At 46.6% G+C, this 17,361-nt stretch overlaps 1 protein-coding gene across 5 annotated transcripts in view; it reads right to left on the reverse strand.

Annotated features, from left to right (window-relative positions):
- Nucleotides 1-1,592: 1,592 nt before the first annotated feature.
- ADGRB1 (adhesion G protein-coupled receptor B1) overlaps nt 1,593-17,361 on the reverse strand; it is a 200,484-nt gene continuing 184,715 nt past the window's right edge. For all 5 annotated transcript variants that reach the window (XM_086876939.1, XM_086876928.1, XM_086876917.1 and 2 more), the window contains 2 exons: nt 16,679-16,783; nt 1,593-3,004 (listed from right to left, as the gene is read on the reverse strand). In XM_086876939.1, the coding sequence (XP_086733065.1) occupies nt 2,807-3,004; nt 16,679-16,783 (303 nt within the window). In that variant the 3' untranslated portion in view covers nt 1,593-2,806. The remainder of the gene's footprint in view (nt 3,005-16,678; nt 16,784-17,361) is intronic.

Genomic DNA, 17,361 nt, shown 5'->3' on the forward strand with positions numbered 1-17,361 from the left:
AGAGGATACAAAGCTGAAATTTGGGTAAACTCAGCTCAGTGTTGTGACTTTTCCAGAGCAGAGAGCCCAGGTGGAAGCTGTGGGGCCAGGAGAGATTTCCCAGCTCCCAAGAGCGATGCAAAGTACACATGGGGTGCAGGCAGGGGCACTTTTTAAAAAGCAGACAGGCCTGAAGTTTCCACCTCTTTTATTAGAAATAAGACACATTCATTTTGTGCTCTGAAAACTGTACAGGAAAAAAAAAAAAAAAAAAAAAAAAAAAAAGGTGTTGAAGAACACGGAGAGGAAGGAGGGGAAGGCATGGAAGGAGGGCAGGACATGGGAAAACAGGATTAACCGGAGGAGCTGAGCAGAAAAAGTCGAATATCAACAGTTCTTAAACAAACATTTATCTCTGTAATTACATAGCATCGTTAATGTCCTGCAAAGGCAGCTGCAGTGAATGGGTGAAGGTTGGAGTGAAGAGGGTGGGCAGGGGAAGGGAAGGAAAAAACAAAAAGAGAGAGAAATGAATTAAAACACAGTAGAAAGATACCTGTATGCTAAAATTCATAATGTGTAATTATAGTAATTACAATATCATACAACCCAGCATCTGAGGGAGGCCTTTGTGCTTTCCTGTTTCATGAATAAGCTAAAATTAAACAGTAATATCACAGTTTTATGAGTAACCACTTTCCTTATTTTTTAACTATTTGGGTTTGTTTAAGTTTTCCTTTCCATCCTTCATATCCTATGGTCAATGGCAAGGTAAATGCCACTGGAGGTCTCCCAGGTGGCCCAAAGGGAAGTCAAAGCTGAGATCTGGCACATCAAGCAGCACCTCCCCATGGGGGAAGCACAGCTGGGGGCAGTGATTGCTTTGCATCTTGTACCCCATGGGTCATTTTTCCCTAAAAATGTGAGGTTTGTTATTTTCTAATTAAAAGGAGACTCGAGCACAATAATAATTCAGACCCTGTTCAAGTTCTGCTGCTGTCTGGCACAATCTGGCCACTCACAACCAGAGTTTTGTCTCCATCCACCTCCAAAACTGGGAGAGTAAGTCCAAACATCAGACAGAAAGTGCTGGGAATGACGAAAATAGTAATAAAAAAAAATAAAGTCTGTGTGTAATGTCACTGGTATATTTTTTAATGATAAAAATATTGCACAACGCTTTTTGGGATGAAATTTTTTTTTTTTTTTTTTTGGCAAATAACCTTGAGAAATGTTTAAAGAAAAAAATTAAAATAGTTATTTTTTTTTAATAGTGAAATGAAAAGACTGCATTTTATGAGGAGAAATGTCCTGCTCTCCTGATCAGCTTCACCTCTTCCTTCCTGCAGGACCATGAACCTGCTGCTGGCTCTGGGCAGCGGGGAGGGCGGAGAAGGGCCAGCGAGGGGAAAATAACCAAAACCCAAACTGAATAAAGCAAAACAAAGCATTGCAAGCCAGCGGTGAAGGGACTGTGTATTCCCACCCTCCCAAATTTTCCATGGAGCAACTTGCCTTCCACCTTCAGCAGGTGGCATCCTCACCCCATGCCTGCACAGTCCTACGGCACAGAAAACAATTTGAAACGACAAGAGCCAAAGAAAAGAAAGGTCTCGGGTTTCAAGTTCTCTTTTTATTGAAGAAAAGAAAAGAAGAAGGAAAAAAATAGATTATTTTGTTTGTTTTTTTTTTTTTGTCTGTTTGTTTCCAAGTGGACGTTATTCATGTTGTCAGTTTGTCTCAATGTCCTAAGGCAACGTCTCTGTTTACCAATATCTCCAGGTACAGTGGCAGATCTGTCTTTCCCTTTTTCTCTCTCTGCCTTCCAGGGAGGGGCAGCTTGGAATAAATCTGAGTCCGAAAGCAAGGACAAATAACAGAACAAAAGAAAAAAAAATAAAATAAAAGGATGAGGCCAAGAGGACCTTCGCAAGGCCCGTGCTGAGTTTATCTATTTAACAGTCAATGACATGACCTACATTCTTCTTGTTGGTCTTGTTGTCTACCACCTTCCACCCTCTCCCTGGAGATGGGGCGAGCAGGATTCGGAGATTTGGAGCTGGTCCTTTCCTCCGCCGGGGAGGGATGAGAGGAGGAAGCCCCACCTCTCCTGTCCACCCGTCGAGCCACGGGTGACGCCACCACGTCCCCCGTCCGCGGGGACCCACTGCGACCGTGCGCCAATGCCAGGTCGTGGCGCGGCACCCGGGGGTGGCAATGTCCTTGTGGCCACTTCTTGGCGCGTCCCATCTCCTTCCTTCTTGGATGAGCTGGCGGGGGAGCGAGGGATGAGGCTGGGTCTGCCCCAGCCAGGCCACATCCCAGCGAGGCTCCCGCAGGTGTCCCCTCTCGCTGTCCCCAGACAAGCCCGATCTTCCGGGCCCTCTGTGGTGGCTGCTGGGCGTCCTTCCGCACCTCCCCGTGGCAGAGCAGGAGGGCTCCTGGTGTGCGGCAGTGACCCGAGAGCATCTTGGCAGGGACTGTCCCCTGCAGCCCCTCCCCACCCTCTTCCTCCTCCTCCTCCTCCTCCTCCTCCTCCTCCTCGCTCTCTTCCAGGCTCACTCCTCCAGTCCTGCCTGGGAAAGCTCGTGTTGTCCTGAACCTACAGCTACTATACTCTATAAAGTAATATTCCCCCTCTCTGCTGAGAACAATACAAAAGTTACTCCATCTTACCAAAGGTTTCAAAAGAAACCAAACACTTCTCTTGCTCGGTTCCGATTTAATTTAATCATTTCTTTAAAACGTGGTTTTGTTTTTGTTTTTTTTTTTTTTGTTTCATTTGTTTTCCGGAAAAAAAAAAAGTCTTTTTTTCTTCCCTTTCTGCTCAGACCTCTGTCTGAAGGTCAATAATGTCTTGTCCCACCAAGGGGATGGTGGCCCCTGTTTTCTCCCACTCTACAGTTTTTAGTTCTAGGGGAGACTGTGCCACAGGTTCGATGTCCTTTTTAACCCATGATGGCGGGGACTGGACTTTCCTGATGCCTTCCCAGGGTCTCTTGTTTGGTGTCTGCTGTTTTTCTTGCTGCAGGAGGATGAAAGTGTAAGAAAGGAGAGAGAGAAAGAAAGAAAAGTTAGTGCAAAATGCAAGACATTCCGTTATTTTACCTCCTCTTGTATCAACAAATAATTTTTTCTGTGAAGCTTCTCACTCAAAATAAAGTGAGGTATCAATAAAAATGACACTTGGTGTACAAACTGTATTTTCAAGAAGGAAACGTTATTCTTTCCACTGCCACCTCCATCACTTAATGACTGGATATTTAAGCTTTCAGGGGAGTTTTATGGTACTGAAAATATGAGTGTGGTTTTGAGAATATCAGATCTTTTTCTACTTCCACGGATGTAGTGACAGGACATGGGGTGATGGCTTTAAGATGAAGGAGGGTAGATTTAAATGGAATATTGGGAAGAAATTCTTCCCTGTGAGGATGCTGAGGCCCTGGAATGGAATTCCCAGAGAAGCTGTGGCTGCCCCGTCCCTGGAAGTGTCCAATGCCAGGTTGGATGGAGCACCCTGGGATAGTGGAAGGTGTCCCTGCCCGTGGCAGGAGGTGCAACTATAGGATCTTTAACATCTCTTCCAACCCAGCCCACGTATGAAATCCAGATTACAATGAGGTCCTTCTGAACACCCACTGCATTTGATGCACGTTCCTTATGCAGCACAGCTATTTATAGACCTTTAATTGCAGCAAAACTTGCTCCCTGTTCTGCCAGGGTACCAAATCCGTGCTGCTTGAGGAGCTGGAGCTCATCTCAGAGGCTGAAAACACTTCCATCAACTCCACACCAAGCCCTGGAGGCTTTACTGACCCGGTCTCCCACCAGCACCCCACCAGGGATATTGATCCAGAAAATCTCCTCCCACGTTTTTCCTCACACACACCAAGACAAGGCTCTGGGGAGAGCTCAGGGGCTGGAAAACGGGTGTGTTCCTCAGTGGGCAGAGAAAGGAAAGGCTTTAAATGAGTTTGTCCCCTCAACCTCTCCCCTCCAAACACCAGTGATGCTTTTCACAGTTGATTATCTCCACAAAAACACTCCAGCACTGGGCAATAAAATGCTTCCCTGGACGTGACAGAGCCCTTTTGAGCCTCCTGCCAAAGGAAAAGTGGGAAGGGAGGGAGGAAAGCGGCTTTTGGAGGATGACAAGGAGGGAAAAGCCTGGAGAGAAGGTGAGGAGGGACACGACACCCAGGAGTTGTCACAGCTCGATGCTGTCACCAAAATGTGTTGACTTGTGGGAAGTGAAGCCACACAGAGGCTGTGGGGACTCCAGGATGCTGCTGAGATCATCACAGCTCCGTAGGAAACCTCGATCCTCATCTGCTGCAGGCTCATCCAGCAGCCCCAGCTCCTCAGTTTGTCCTTCCCCAAGACTTTTTTGTCAGGCTGCTGTTTGTCCCAGCTGCAGCACTGACAGGAAAGCTGCTGTGGAATTATCCCTGCAGGGCAGCTGGATCACCCAAGCCAGGAATTCTGCTCATCCAAGCTTTAGTATAAAAATAAGATGTGCTTGAAGTTTGCCCTGTACGTCACAACTCCCAGGAGGAAGCTCTGGGTGAGAGCTGAGAGGGTGGGAAATGTACAAACCAAGTAAACATCTGAAAGTGAAGTGAAAACACTGAAATCATTTTCATTCAAAGGGAGAAAAATAAGTTTTTAAGTCCTTTTAAAGAGAATTGTTGTTTGGGTGTTTTTTTAATATCAGGTTGTGTAAAAGTATTGCTCAAAAATATGTAAAACACTCAGTTCTCAATTTCTTGAAATCTGCAGCTGAGATTTTCATTAAACTCTATATTACAGAGCTGTCCTTATGCTGCTGGTGCTATTCTTACTTTATTCTGTGATATAACACGACAGTGATTAATACTAATATGACAGAAAAAAAGATAAAATTTGTGATTTATTCCATTATCTTTTTTTGCAACTTATTTTAGAACCGCTGCAACTAAAAAGTGGAACCTATGTAACTCTTGCATGTGTCTTAATGAGACAAGCTGGGAGTTTCCTGAAGGGAAATTCCCACCTACAGTGTTTTTTGGAGACCATCAGTCTGCCTGAAAAGATACAGCAGGAAGGAACACAGGGAAAAAAAGCACAAATAGAGCAACAATTGGAATAAAATTAAGTTTCCCAAAAGGTGAAGAAAAACAACCTTGGTCAAGACAGATATTTTTTCAAAGAAAAACATTTTGTTTTCTCCCCCCACTGCTGTAATGCCACAAGTTTTCAAAGCTGCTGATGTCCACAGCTGCGTCAGCGGGCAGCACAAGTGATCTTATGCATGAAGTTCATAAATAATTCGTTTTTTCCCCTCAAACAAGAACACTTTTTGGATGGCATTATTTATGGCCACCTTCAGCATCAGGTTTGCAGCCAACCCCTGTTTTCACAGTCTGTCTCCAGCTGCCACACTCCCGACCTTCAGCCTCTCCTTCATGCTGGGAGGATGCTCCCAGATCTGACCATGCTCTCTGAACGTGATCAGCAAACCTCAGAGCCCTCCCTGTCACGGGCTGGTGAGCAAGAGGAGCTGCAAATCCAGGGAGGGAACAGAAACTGAGGGGAAAAAAAACCCCAAACACACCTCCAGCAGTGGCCTCTGATCAGCCCTGCCACTGGGGAACACCACCTAAGGGTGACAATAATTATTCAAACCCCAGACATTAAATGTTGTGAGCTGTTGAGAAGAGAAAAATTAAGAAAGGAAGAGAGAATGAAACAGGAAATATTGTTATGGAAGTGCACAGCTCCATTCTGCACCTGCATCTTGGATATTCTGGGCACTCTGTGGGCTTCCTGAGAGAAGGATAAAGGGAAAATGATAAATGTGGCCAGTTTCCAGCCATGGATGAAATCATAGAGAATTCCTGTGGGAGGAAAGATTACAAACTCCCGCCTTAAGGCCTTAAAAGAGATTATGGGTGCATGTAAAAGAAATCTGTGATGCTCTGAGAGGCTTGTGGATGATAGGAATGGACCACTGATGGTGGGGATTGGGATAATCTCTTCCAGCAAAGGAACTCCAGAGCACCAAGGAGTGAACCCTGGCAGCTGGCAGCTGCCCACAGTGCCCAGTGAACCTCCAGGCCACCTTTCCACAGCTCTCTGTCCATCTTGAAAACTTCCAGGCTCATGAAAAATACATGGAAACACAAAACCAGCATCCATTCGGCGCTATCCAGTGAAGCAACACCACTCTGCATCAAGGGGTCTCTGAGCACAAATTCCTGGAGTTTTGGGGATCTTTTTTAAGATGCACCACCACAGGCTGGCCCTTTTATTTTTCCAAGATCCTTTTTACCCTGCCATGGAGAAGAGGCAGAAACTGCCCTTGGGTCTGACCCCACTTGGTGATTTCCATCCTCCTTATCAGTGTGGTGTTCACCTGTGACTGTGGTGGGCTTAGTGACTCCAAAGGTGTTTATTCACAGTTAGAAGATGAAAAGGAACCCTGGAAAATGAGGAAATGGAGAAGGGAGACTTGCTCTTAGTTCTCCATTTCTCAGGGAAGGATCAGACTTCTCTGGTGATGCTGTGAGGGAAGTGCTGGCTCAGGGGTGGCTGCAGGAGGAGCCGCTGCCCTCTGGGATCTCTGGGCAGGTTAATCAGCCTGGCAGAGCTCTGGGAAGGATGCTGAGAGACAAAAGAAAATCCCCTCTTGGCACAGGGCACCCTGGGAATTGCTAGCAGGCTCCTGGGAACAGCTACCCTTTTCTTTCCCTTCATATGGAAAAAAAGTTTTTATGGGGCCTTGGCTGCTCGAGCAGCAGAGAGAAACTGGCCCTGGGCTCATGCTCCAACCCTGGAATTTCCCTCCAGCTCCACTCTGGGCTCTTAGCAATCCTTACAGACAGGAGGCAAAACTGAGCTATGCATAGAAAAGAAAGAAAAAACCTGGAGAGAGGGATGTGTAATCTGTCTGGAAAAGGCACTGTGGCTGGCTCAGGGCCTGGTGCCTCCGAGACAGCCAGCACAGGCCCCAGACAGGGGCTGAAAGCACCCGGAGCTGCTCTGCCAGGGACAGAGCCATCACTCCAGCCTGACACGGCCCAGAAGCTTCTGGGAGGGAAAAAAATATTTATCAGTCCCTGTCTGGTGCCAGGATTGTGGAGGAAAAATAAGGGGTGGGAAAGGAGGGAGCACCCACACTCAGAGCTGGGGTAAAACCAGATCCAAACTGGAGGTGTTCATCATCCTGGTGGCACTGGGAGTCTCCTTCATTCAGCCCTGACTTTCATTTTAGCTGTGAATTTTTAAGCTGGAGGGAGAGGATTTGGGATAAAAGGTGTTTAGGGTGCAGTGCTAAGAAAAGCCCCAAATTTCTGACAAACACAGAGGCAAAGTGCATTGAGATAATCCACACATCCTTCTGCTAAAGCTGGTCCTGGCAGATTGTGGAGTCACCCGTGCAGGACTCATGGTGGGTATGGAAAGGTGATGGTGGTGGGTCCCTACCTTGGGTCTTCAGAGAATCAACACAAAATCAAGCATCACAAAATCACAGAATGGTTTGGGTCGGAAAAGACCTTAAAAATGATCTCATTCCAACCCCCTGCCATGGGCAAGGACACCTTCCACTAGGCCAGGTTGCTCCAAACCCTGTCCAACCTGGCTTTGAACACTTCCAGGGATGGGACAGCCACAGCTTCTCTGGGCAACCTGTGCTGATCTCCCCACTCTCAGAGCGAAGAATTTCTTCCCAATATCCCATCTAACCCTGCCCTCTGGCAATCTGAAGCCATTCCCACTTGTCCTAGCACTCCACCCCTTGTCCTAAGTCCCTCTCCAGCACTCTTCAGGCACTGGAAGGGACTCTGAGGTCTCCCTGGAGCTTTCTCTTCCCCAGGCTGGACAATCCCAATTCTCTCAGCCTTTCCTCACCGCATAGCTGCTCCATCCTTCTGATCATCCTGGTGCTCCACGTCCTTCCTGTGCTTGGGAACTGGACAAAAGGTTTCAGGTAGGGTCTGACCAGAGCAGATTTGAGGGGCAGAATCCCCTCCCTCACCCTCCACACTTTCCTGTGCTGCCTCCAGGGGTCCAGGCTGGCTTCATCCCCAGCTCCTGCATCCCAGTGCAACTCTTTTCCTTAGGAGCAGCATCCCTGCAGTGCATAAACACAGCCCCAGAGCCTGCTCTCAGGCACAGCTTTGATTTCCAAAGCCCACAAACCGCTCAGGCTGCTCAAGCTGCACCTCCCTGTGTTTGTTTTGTGGGGTTTTGGTCTGTTTTTTGTTAGTTTTAATTTTTTAACACCTGGTTTTTATGTTTACCCCTAATAACCCGAGGAGCAATTCAGGGCTTTCCGCTGAGCACTCGGTGATAACTCCCCTGGAACCAGCTACTCTCTAGCTGTTTTCCTTGCCTCTGGTGTCAACTTGAAGGATATTTTGTGACCCAAATGGTCTCTCCCCATGACACTGATGACTGTAGGTCCAGGATGAAGTTATTCAGAGCATAGAGCAGGGAATTTGAAAGATAAATGTGGCTCACGCTCATCTAATCCATCTTCAGATCAATGTAGATGAAAAGTGATTAGGAAATGGGAAAGCTGTCTTGTTTCTTTAGAGAATGATAAATTTTCCTTTCCTTCTCAGAAACAAGTAGCTGCAGTTCTTTCATTTTATGCTACTGAACTACAAAGATTATGCTTTTCTTTTTTTTTTTTTCTTTTCATTTAGGAGAAAAGCAAAATAAAAGGAAGTGGCTGGCATTGTTCAGAATTTCATTAAATTAAATTGGAAAAAAAAAACCCCAAAACCAAAAGTAGAAACTATTTGTGGTTTTAACTTTGAAATCAGTTAGGAAACTTGAAATACCCAGCATTTGCTAGGCAATAAAAATTTGTCTTCTGCTTCTGTATTCCCTGAAGTTCACCCATCCTGAAGGGGTGGCTGTGAGACAAATTCTAGCGAGGCCACACCGCTGAAGGGGAACAGACTCTGGATCAAGGAAGTCTTTTATTGACTCCAGAAAAACCTGAAGGCTGCACAGAACACCTGTGGCCCCACCAGCATGAGGAACAGGCTGTTTTCCAGAGCATTCTTCCTGTTAATCCAGCTGGTCCAATCCCAACCTTTTCTGGGACAATGCTTACGGTCTGTGAAGAGCGTACCTGAAGGAATAAATTCCCTAAAATGCTGAAAACTCTCAACGCTGCCTCACAGGGGCAACTGGGGATCCAGGAGGGGACCAAGAGCACCCAAACCATGATTTTTCATAGAGTCATTTATTTAGACTCTCTAAAGAATTATTCAGATTCAGAGTATAAAAAAACCAGGATTTTCAATGTGCTGGTGGCACTGCCTGGTGCTGGAGCAGAGGGAACACGTTTCTCTGGGACAGATTTTGTCCCCTAATTCTGGGGACAAAAGGTGCTGGATGATCTGCAGGAGGAGGTGAACTTCTGACTGATGGTGTATCTTGATACCTGGGAGCTGGCAGATGGTTTATGGCTGACTGAATTAAGATTTGACGTCATTTTCATAACAGAATTTATTGCAGTAATTATCAGACTTTATGCAGAGCTCCTCCCTATAAAAGCTGCGCTAATTGGTCTGTTAAAATTTGCCTTCAAGCAGTGCAGAGAGGATTAAAGATGTGACACAGAGACACCCTTCCCAAAAGTGGAGCTTCCCTTGCAGAGGGACACCCAGCCAGCAGATTCCAAATTTTCCAATTCCTGTAAAAGAGCACACCAGGGAGACACAGCCCTGCCTGGGGATGAGCTGCAAGATTGATCAGTATTCATGAAATCATAAAATTACAGAATCAGGGAATGGATTGGGTTGGAAGGGTCATTAATATCATTTCATCCCATCCCCCTGCCATGGGCAGAGACACCTTCCACTATCCCAGTGCTCCAAGCCCTGTCCAACCTGGCTGTGGACACTTCCAGGGATGGGGCAGCCAAAGCTTCTCTGGAAATCTGTGCCTCACCACCCTCCCAGGGAAGAATTTCTTCCCAATATCCAATATAAACCTGCCCTCTGTCATAAAACCCTTTGCAGTGACTCCGTGCCTACTTCACGGTCCTTTTCTCTCATCACTGCATTAGGTTGCCAAAGCTGGTGGAATGGGCAAACCTCCAGATGCCAGGAGAAGAAAGCTAAGAAAAATCTCATTGTGAGAAAAAAAAGTGAGGAATCAAGACAGAAACACTGTCCAGGAGGAAATAAGGAGAAGTTAGGCAGAAAAAAACTTTATACCTTTTTAAAATGGGATTTGGAGCAGGCGCTTTTCAGGATCAACAGAGATTTAGGATGGGATTTGAGAGTTCTGTCTTTTTCCCAGAGAAGCTGTGGCTGCCCCTTCCCTGGAAGTGTCCAAGGCCAGGGTGGATGGGGTTTGGAGCAACCTGGGATGGTGGGAGGTGTCCCTGCCCATGACAGGGGGTGTGGGATGAGATGACCTTTAACGTTCCTTCCAATCCAAACCATTCTGTGATTCCATGAATTATAAATTGGGTCCAGATCCTGCACGTGAGCTGCAGAACAGGAGCCAAAGCAAAAGCCATTCCAGCTGCAGGGAGCTGAATGTGGCAGGGAGCTCATCAACAAGCAGGAGGAAATCCAAGGAATTTGCAGAGCTCTGTCCAGCGCTGACCTTGGCACAAGCAAAGAGCTGCTGTTTAAAATGAATGCCGAGCCAGATGCTGGCAGGAAAAGAGGGATATGGATGTGATTCCAGCTTCTCTAATGGAGCTGGATCAAAGGATTCCTGCTGAGGGGGAAGGCAGGAGCGTCACTTCCAGCGCTATCAAAGCGTAGGAGAAACAAAACCTTGGCTTTTTTAAAAGCCTACAAAACCACAGACCTCTCTCAATGTCCAGCCCAAACCCTGGAATTTCTTTAGCAATTAACTCCCAGGGAGCAGCAGCAGCGTTGGAGATGTTAAACCCTGAGAACACAGATCTGCACAGGAGAAATAGTTCCTGTGTAGTACAAAGCAGCTTGAAAATTACTGCTACCCTGCTTTAATGTGAAGAACTCTCAGCTACAAGAATTCAGACCTGGGTAACTGTGTGTATTTAGGAGGAAAATGGGGAAGAAATTGCATGGTGGAGCCTGCAGTCTGCCAGGCAAAGGTCAAGCTTTGAAAGGGAGAAACAAACTTGCAGCAAGGTTATCCAACAATGAGATTTTTTTCTTTTTTTTTTGGTAGCAATTGGGGAGGTAAAGAAGGAGTCAAAGTGATGGGAGTGATTAGGAAGGAAGAATTCCGCTGTCTGAGTCAGTCCCAAGCTAACATTCCAATATACATCCAACATCTCCCTTATATAAAGAGAGATTTATAATCCACGTGGAAGCCACTCACTGCTTATTGCAGCCTTAAAAATGAGGGTTTGGTGCATCCCAGACACCAAGAGAGCTTTAGATTTTCATCAGGATGCCTGGTGGGGCTGTCTGGGTATTTTGATGCAAATCCTGCTGTGGTTGTCTCCAAGTCTTTGGTTCCTTTGATGCTTCCTGGTTGCAAATAAGCTGTCATGGGGGATAAATATTCCACACACACAGAGCTCATTCAGTTTTCTGCTCAGGGGCTACAGCAGCTTCCAGTTTGGTCTGGGATTAAATGGAAGGGCAACAGTGTGAAACCTCTGCAGGTTTGGGAGGAGGGTGAGCACAGCAAACCAGCTGTTCCTGAGGTGCTATTTTTAGATTCTTCCATCTCTTCAGGTGGACAGAGAAAAATCTGTGCCAAATTCCAGCATGAAAAAATCCTGCCTACAGCCCCAAAACTTCCTTCTGAGTTAGGAAAAAAATCACCTCCACCTCCCTTGCCTCACCTCATGTTGAAGACTGCGAGGGAGAAAAAATTTACCACAGAATATCCAGAGGGGGAAGGGACCTGCCAGGACCATGACAAGGTCATACAGAGATCCATCAGTGCATTAGAAGCTTGACTTTTCAGCTTGGCAACCATCAGATCTTGCTGGATGTCACCCTGCTCCTATCTTAATTCCCTGGTATGGAAAAATTAACTTTGGGAAAGCATGTCTGCATCTCTGATCAGTCCCTACAGCCACAAACCAGAGAATCCCAGAACGGTTTGGGTTTGGAAGGGATCTTAAAAAAATCCTCTTGTTCCAGCCCCTGCCATGGGCAGGGACAGCTTCCACTGTCCCAGGTTGCTCCAAGCCCTGCCCAACCTGACCTCAGACACTTCCAGGGATGAGACATCCAAAGCTGCTCTGGGCTGCCTGTGCCAAGACCTCACAGGGCTGAACTTTGTCCCAATATCCCAGCTCAATGTCCCTCCTTCAGCTTAAAGCCATTTTGAGTGTGACCACGTTTTTCTGCTGCAGGGATGAGGTGGCCAGGGCTTGAACATGGATCCTGCTGGAAAATGTTATTTCAGTCAGGAATAATAGAGTGTGCCTCCAGTGGGAGCATTTTAGAGTTGAGGTACAGACAGAAGAAACTACGTGTCCCATGGAATAAACTTTATGTAATAAACTGGAGAAGAAAATAGGGAAAAATCTGTATTTATTCCCCAAAGAGGAGCAATTCTTTAATATTGTACTCTGAGGCTCAGCTTAGTTCACCATTAGGGATGTGCTTCGGTTTCCAGCAAAATAACTGCAGTGAAACAATAACTGTGGCCAGTGCCACATTCCTGGGAATGCCTGGAATACGAGCAAGATTCAGACCTCAGTGGCATTCCAGGAACTATCCTGCTTCCCATAATTCTCTGACACACCATCCCTACTCGTTAGGAAGCTGATGGCAGTGGGGACACCCCAATCCCAGCAGGATGTGGATTAGGAGTCCCCAGACACAGGCTGATGGAAAAGCAGAATTCATCCCCAAACCTGCTGCCACTTAAAATTCCCTACAGCTCCCTGGAAGGAGGTTGGATCCAGATGGGGGTCAGTCTCTCTTCCCAAGGGACTGGACAGGAGGAAATGTCCTCAAGTTGTGCCAGGGAGGTTTAGGTTGGACATTAGGAAAAAATTTGGTTTGAATATTGGAACCAGGGAAGTGGTGGAGTCACATCCTGGGAGGAATTTTTAGTTTGGGACACAGTTTAGTGGTTGGACTTGATGATTTTAGAGGTCTTTTTCAACCTTAATGATTCTGTGAGTTCCTGACTATGTTTCCAGATCTGCCAGTAACTTCTCCGGGACAGCAAAGGACATTTTTCTTTATCAAGTGTACATAGAACTAATATTTATCCATCAAGTTTCCATCTGTCAGGATACTTAAAAAGGAGGAACACCTGTGCTTGTATAAACCTTTGTGTCTTGGCTGAAAACCCCTCAAAAAGAGGTTCTAAAAATAATATTCTACCCTTGAAGCTGGAGAAATTCTTAAAAATAAATAAATATGATGGTTGAATTTTCCACCCTTTTTCCTAAAGAGACTGAAAGTTTGTTCCTCCATCCCATTTTTCTCTTGGTGTTTCCTTAAAATCTGACAATTTAGGAGTTCATGGGAAAGGAGCTTTGTGTTTAGTGCAATACAGTAAGTGCACTGGAGTACCCTGGGGATGGCATTTACATTAAAATCCCTGAAAAATTGATCCCTAAAAATGGCCAGCACCATTCCTAGGAATCCCCACAGGATGCCTGTCCTGTGCAGACATTTAATTCCAGTTTCATCAGCATTTTTCTGACTTTGGAGCTGAGGGAGGAGAGAGGAACAGCAAGGTCAGGATAAGCATCCTATCCTGGAAAGGACTGAGGACGATGGCACATGCTGCCAGCAGAGGTTGGGAAAATGCCAGGCCTGGGGAGAGAGACTTGGGAGCTTGACTTTGTGGTTGTTTATTTAAAAGGGAAATTGGAGAGAACAGCAATGCAGGCAAACGGAGCAGACACAGGAAATTTCCTTTCTGCTCTGGGATGAGGAAGGGTTCAGGGGTACTCCAGGGTCCTGATGACCTTGTTCATGACCACGAGGCACAGAGCTTTCTGCTGGTTAAAGAATGTTAGGATTCATGTCATGGAAGGGGTTGGGATAGGCCCAGGATGCTCTGCAATGCAAATGAAAGCCAGACTTACACTAAGGTTTGTTTTATCACTGCCACCAGAAGAAACACTCCATCATTTTATAACCTAAATCTACATAAAAGAGAAAGCATTCTTTTGTTGTTCCCTTAATCCCTGTTATCTGCTCCTTGTCTTCTCAGGGTGAGCTGAAGATGGGGCCTGAGCTCCAGTGGAGTCCTCAGCAACAAATGGTAGAAAAAGGGCTGGAAAAAAACCTATTTATTTAGCTTTGCATTGCTTTGGATGTTTTTTAAACCAATACCCACTCCTGACTTGCCAGTCCTGCTCTGGACTCCCCCTCTCCTGTTACATCCAAGGGAAAATTCCCAGCTTGAAAAAGATTCAGTCAATATGCAAGAGCCACCTTCAGAACCTCCTTCAGCAGCTCAAAGCTCTTTGATGCTGACAGCGGCAACTTTAATTCTACATAGATGCATCTCTGAAATGCTAAAACCTTCCCAATCTATAAACCCCTCCTGCAAACAGACCACAAATCAGCTTTTACACCGGATTTAAACATTTTTTGGGGTTAACAGCTGTGTCATACTGAAATAAGTGCAAAAAAACCCCAAAACCCAGAGAGGTGACACTGAGACACGCTGGGATTCTGAGCCAGGCAGGATTCTTTGATCTGAACCTGGAGATCCAGTGCCTCTCACTCTGTTACACTGGACAGCCCATAATGACACCTTGCCACACGCAATAAAAGCAGGATTTTCTGGGGTGGCATCTCTGGAGCTCAGTACAGCAATGCTGTGAGGTCAGAACACAGAGCAAAGCCTCTGTAGGGCTCTGCTTCCCTCCAAAAAAACCCCAAACCTCTTGTTCCATCGCCCTCTGAGCTCTGCTCTTCCCTCCAAGGGAGCCCCATCCAAATAAGCCCCACCAATCTGCCACATTGCAGGGGGTGCTACATCCTGGATCTCTCTTAGGATCATGGAATTGAGGTTGGAAAAGGCCTCCAAGATCACTGACCCAAGTGTTAACCCGGCACTGCCAAGGCCACCACTAAACCGTGTCCCCAGGTGCCACAGCTACCTGGTTTTTGAACACTTCCAGGAACGGTGATTCCACCACTTCTCTGGGGCAGCCTCCTCCAATGCTTGGCCTCCCTTTCACTGAAGAAATTTTTCCAAATATCCAACCTGAACCTCCCCTGGTGCAACTGGAGCCGGTTCATTTTGTTCGTCACTTTTTACCTGGGAGAGAAGACTGACCCCCACCTGGCCCCAACCTCCTGTCAGGGAGTTCAAGAGAGCAGAAGGTCCCCCCTGAACCTCCTTTTCTCCAGGCTGAGTCCCCCCAGCTCCCTCAAGTGCTCCTCCTCAGACTCGTGCTCAAGACCCCTCCCCATCTTTGTTGCCCCTCTCTCCCCAGCCCCTCAATGCCTTTCGTGTCATGAGGGGCTTTGATTACAAATCACCAAGATTTGTGATAATCAGCTCACCTTGCCTCTCTCCCGAGTGCAAGGAATTTAATTTCTCACTGTCAACCTGGCTCTGCTGCTTGTTTTTCTCTTCAGCTGGAGTTGTAAGAATTCCTTGCAGCCTTTCAGTCCTTCCCCAGCTGGCTGAGACACGTGGAAGGTGTCATCTGCCTGCTCTTCCTTATTTTATTATCTACAGCACCAATTATTACAGAGGCTCCTGATAATTTTTTCCAGTCTCAGATCTCTGCCCCTATGAAAGGCTGAGAGGTCCTTCCCTAACTCTGTGTCCTTTAAAGGAATCCCCTTTTCCCTGGAACTTTGCTCCTGACAAGTAAAAACATGGATATCACAGGATAACAGGTTTGGGTTAGAAAAGACGATAAAAATCATCCCATTCCAACCCCCTGCCATGGGCAGGGACACCTTCCACCATCCCAGGTTGCTCCAAACCCCATCCAACCTGGCCTTGGACTCTTCCAGGGATCCAGGGGCAGCCACAGCTTCTCTGGGAAACCTGTGCCAGGGCCTCAGCACCCCCAGAAGGAATTATTTCTTTCTAATATCCAACCTAACCTTACTCTCTTTCAGGTTAAAGCCCCTGCCCTTGTTGGTTGTCACAATCTTGTCACTAAATGACGTTGCCAAAGTCCCTCTCCAGCTCCTGTAGGGACTGAAAGGCCACAATAAGCTCATCTAGGAGCCTTCTCTTCTCCAGGCTGAACAATCCAAATTTTCTCAGCCTTTCCTCATAGGAGAGATGCTCCAGCCCTTGGAGAACCTTCATGGCCTTGTCTGGACTCAATCATTTATGCATGCTCCTACCACAGGCGATCAGCCGTCACAAATTAACTACATTTAATAAGCTCCAGTCACCAAAATGGGCTCCCCACATCACACCTTAAATCCCACTGCTGTGGCCATCCTAAATATCCATCACTGCTACCCTGGCCTCTGCCTCAGCCCCACAAAGGAGGGGAGATGCTTCCCCTCTTTCTGCCCTCTCCACTTTTCCCCCAGATTTCCTCATGGTCAATTTCCAGTTCCTGCCTAGGAGTGGATGAATAGGGCACAAAGGGATGACATGGAAGGGAATGCCAAGGACACAGGGAAAGCGACACCATGGACAGACGTGGGGACAGACATCCTCCTCCCAGGCTGCTGTGCTCTGCACGTGTGTTTTTTTGCAACATGCACGGTAGAAAACCAATTTCCTGCTGTTTCCTGTGTTCCTGCTGGCACCAGAGGGCTTCTGGAAGTGTCTGACTAACCTTGCTGTCCGTTGTTGGAGACTCCTTCTCCTTCTCTGCGTGCTGGAGTTTTCTGTTCAGGTCCTGGAACATGTCTTGGTGACGTTTCCTTGTGTGCATGATTTTCTGCAGCAAACACAAAGGGACACAGGTCAGCAAACCCCGTTCCTCAGGAACACGTCCTCCCACCAGAGTTACACCATTAAATCCCAGCTCTGTCTCCCTGCAGGCGCCTAAAATACCTTCAGCACATACTCAGGACCCACTGCAGAACTGCCTTTATTTTCAAGGTGAGATGGTGGGAGAAAGTGGAAAAAACTAATTTTTGACCTGAAAAAACCCCTTAAACTTGCAACAATCAAATTTTTATGCTGCAGAATTTGAGCTTGATTGTTAATGTCCTAAGGAAGGTTTGCTGCCCTTCCTTAACTGATACCTGTCTCCACGCCCAGCCTTTCCTGTTTGTCACCTCTAAATGTGCTCAGAGCTCACCCAAACACATAGAATTCAGGTAATTTCATTAGAATTCAGGTAATTTCATTAGAAACTGTTCCACAATCTCATTTTCTTTATAATTTGTGTCTGCATTTTAATTCTATCTTCTGCTCAGAAGGAAAGGCAGGACAATTTCTAGAGGGACTTCCCTTTCCATGTATGAGCAGGCTGAATATGGATTTCCTGTGCTCTGGCAAGGGTGAGATAAT

Source organism: Cyanistes caeruleus, chromosome 1 (genome assembly GCF_971803275.1).
Source record: "Cyanistes caeruleus chromosome 1, bCyaCae1.hap1.1, whole genome shotgun sequence".
Lineage (NCBI taxonomy): Eukaryota > Metazoa > Chordata > Aves > Passeriformes > Paridae > Cyanistes > Cyanistes caeruleus.